At 33.6% G+C, this 3407-nt stretch overlaps 1 protein-coding gene across 1 annotated transcript; it reads left to right on the top strand.

Annotated features, from left to right (window-relative positions):
• The first annotated feature begins 860 nt into the window (after window positions 1-860).
• Window positions 861-2163, top strand: LOC129748353 (ribonuclease P protein subunit p29). Its single transcript, XM_055742930.1, has 4 exons — window positions 861-996; window positions 1149-1464; window positions 1530-1675; window positions 1739-2163. The coding sequence occupies exons 1-4, from the start codon at window positions 978-980 to the stop codon at window positions 1873-1875; spliced, it is 618 nt and encodes a 205-aa protein (XP_055598905.1). The 5' UTR covers window positions 861-977; the 3' UTR covers window positions 1876-2163.
• Window positions 2164-3407: the final 1244 nt, after the last annotated feature.

Raw genomic sequence — 3407 nt, 5'->3', positions numbered from 1 at the left:
TATCTATATGCTTTTATTTCGAAACCAATGAAAATAAGTTGAACTTCTCTGTAGTTAAATTATCATCTCCCGCTTACCTGAATTGAAACAAACTGAAATTTCAACACATTTTCTCGTTTTAAACTCAAGTTTTATTAGTGACACTACCATCTGCGTGGCATTCGTTCTTTTTGCATAATGCGTGAAACGCACACATTTTGTTTCCTTGAATGATTTTTTTTTTTTTTGTAATTTCTTTATTTGAAACGGCTCATACCTTTAGGCTTTAAGGAGCCAAACTCGTTTTGTTTGATTACAATTGTGTGCTTATATCTAGTTCACTTTTTGAAGAAAAGATAGAAGATAGATAGGGAAATGTGAAAATAAAAAGAATTATAGACGAAGATCAATAGCTTTTAGGAAAAGATATATTTCGAACATGTAGTCCAAGTCTATCACAGCCAGCACATCTCTCACTGGAACATAGGGTACCTTGAATGATATTCCACAATAATTTTTTTTTAAGGTTTATTTATGACACTTTACCACCTTGTGGCATTCATGTCTAAGCATTCCACAATAATGAATGTGCAGCATCTCACACATTTAATGTGATAGTCTACTTATTTCCAAAAATGTGTGAAATTTCACACACTAATGTGTGAAATGATTTGTCCATGGTAATAACACTTGATTTGGTTTAAAATTAAAAGGAAGCGCTTATATTATTTCCACCGTGAAGCTGTTAGGTCTACCATTTAAAAATGCCACCAGAGTGCGCTAAATCTGTTGTGACTATCCGCTTCTAGATGGCAGTACCAATCAAAATTATTATTGCGTTATATGCGTTACAAAGTGATTGTTTTCATTCTGATCTGCTGCATGCACGCGTATGAAGTAAATTCGAATGTGTTCAGATCCGCGAATTTCGAATCTGGTTATTGTTTTAAATTGTATGGTAAACCCGTTGATAATTTTCACATAAATAATCGCAAGAGATGGAAACGAAGAATACCGGTAAGTTTTTAAACTTCAATAGTTTCATAATCATTAGCATCGTCCATCACGTTCATTAGAGTGTGCGTTTTGCGAAATACCGCCAATAGTTTAACCACTTAACTTCATGATTTTCATCGCTCCTCTTATTTCAACAAACCCGTTTTCCCCAGAATGCGTGGCGTTGATGGAAAGCCTTATCAAACCCAAAGAATTGCATCGATTCCACGAAACAAAAGGCGCTCGCACAACGGAAAAACTTATTCCGAACAAGAAAGTTCGTAAGCAAAGGATCTCCCGGCCTCCCAAAGCGAAGAAGCGTCTCACTCGGAAAGAAATAACTAACTTGGGTTTATACGCCCTACCGGAGGACACAATTAGCTATGAACAGATGCTGCCACTGCACCGCTTGTGGTGTGGTTATATGGCCCGTTACCTAGGAAAGGATAAACTACCGGAAGTAAACGAGGCCCAATATAACAACTTTGTGTATGCTTTACAATGAAAAACAAAAATTAAAACAGTTGAAATAACATAACAAAATTTTGTTTTAGCTCCGATGTTTTAAAAGTAGATCTGCATGGTGCCAAGGTGTCTGTTACTAGATCAAAAAACCCTAGTTTGGTTGGAGCAAAGGGAATTGTCCTATTGGATACGAAAGGAACTTTTAAAATCGTTTCCAAAGACAATCGTGTTCGAAGTAAGTAATCAAAAACGGTTTTTTTATTAACTTAAACCTGTTATTAATCAATGCTTTTTACAGCGATTCCAAAAGTGGAGTGTGTTTTTGACGTGCTCTGGAACAACATTGCCATTAGCATTTTTGGGAAACACTTGAACAGCAGACCCGCAGAACGCTCGGTCAAAAAAATAAAAGCTTCAATCGAATGTGATCTATAGTCACTCGCTGAGACTGGTAAGTTAATGTATAAGTTACACTACACCAAATTATAATTTATGATATAAGATGTATGTACTTAATTGTTAACCAATTCATTTCAAGACACTTAGTGTTTTAATTTTAAAACAAATTTAAATAAAATAAATACGTATATCAGTATATATAGATGCCTAGAAACATAAAAATAAAACGAAAGCTTTTCATGGTTTCATATTGAAGAACAACATTAAGCTGAACTAAAAATCATGTAAACAATAATTTGTAAAATGTTTGTCAATGTTTTTAAATATTGCTGGATTTCTTCCTTCCTAAAACAATTCGAACTTCTGGCTTTAAGCTCTTTATTGGCAGTATTGAATCTATTTTGACCGACTTTTCCATATTGCGTACAAAACTCCTGACTAGCTTCAAATACATTGATTTAAACTTCAGAAATATTTTTTTGCATTCATAATACTGTTTTTCGACTTGTGAGTTCTAACCGTTCTAACTTATTTTTCAGCTTTTATTATTTATATTTTTAAATTCGCAAATGTGAATTTTGCAATTGAAATTAACATTTTTTCTAAGAGTTCAGAATCGGAATTTATAATAAATAAATTAATACTTCTAGATCCACAATCAACAAAAAATCAGAATTTGAATTCAAATTAGACAGTATCGAATAAGGTATCATAAAATGAAACTAACAACTTTTGGACATGAATTTTTAATCGTGAATTTATTCTTTTTTTAAATCAGGGTTTGAAAAAGAATAAGAAATTGTGTAAAAGTCCACAATTTGTACGATATGGAGCGTAAAATGATCTCATGTTGGCTGGGATGTGTCCGGTAATACGAGTCTGATTAGATTTCAATAAATGAATTTATATCGTTGGTAAAGTGACCGGTTATACGATTCTTATTACACTTGTCATAATTTATGTCGCTTTGTTAATTTGCCTCTCAATGTGGCATTCTATACAATGTAAAAAGATACGAAAGACGATGCTTACGTGGTGTTCTTTATGAATTTATTTGAAGTCATTTACGATTTCGATATGAGAGTAATTAATGTACTAATAAAATGCGTCTTAAGAAATCTTACGTGATGGTTATAAGATTTCATTTGACATCGGTCGAACTAAATACGACTTCATCCAACATTTCGTAAATAAAGTCGTATTTCATTTGGTTTAAACATCTTTTACGACGAATATACAATATGATCGAATGTTAAGTGTGCACGTTTACGATTCCGATTTGAGTTGAATCCATATACGAGTTCGGCGATGATTTCTTTTACGATTTCATGTTGGCTGGGCATGGCACAGAGGGTTGTTTGTACACAATTTTTCTATCCAGACCGATTTTACTCAAACCATTTGCGCGCTCATTCAAGCAGTGCCATAATCGTATTCATAGCGACAGAATTTCATCGCATTTGTACTAATGTTGTGTAGTCTATAGCCTGCTTGATACAGGAGAAAGATGATTTGATGGTCAAACGACCAAAATTCCCGACAGTTAACGACGACGCCTTTCTTTTTCA

This window comes from Uranotaenia lowii, chromosome 2 (assembly GCF_029784155.1).
Source record: "Uranotaenia lowii strain MFRU-FL chromosome 2, ASM2978415v1, whole genome shotgun sequence".
Classification (NCBI taxonomy): Eukaryota; Metazoa; Arthropoda; class Insecta; order Diptera; family Culicidae; genus Uranotaenia; species Uranotaenia lowii.
The sequence above is the reverse complement of the archived record's forward strand: the minus strand, read 5'-3'. Positions and strand labels throughout refer to the sequence as shown.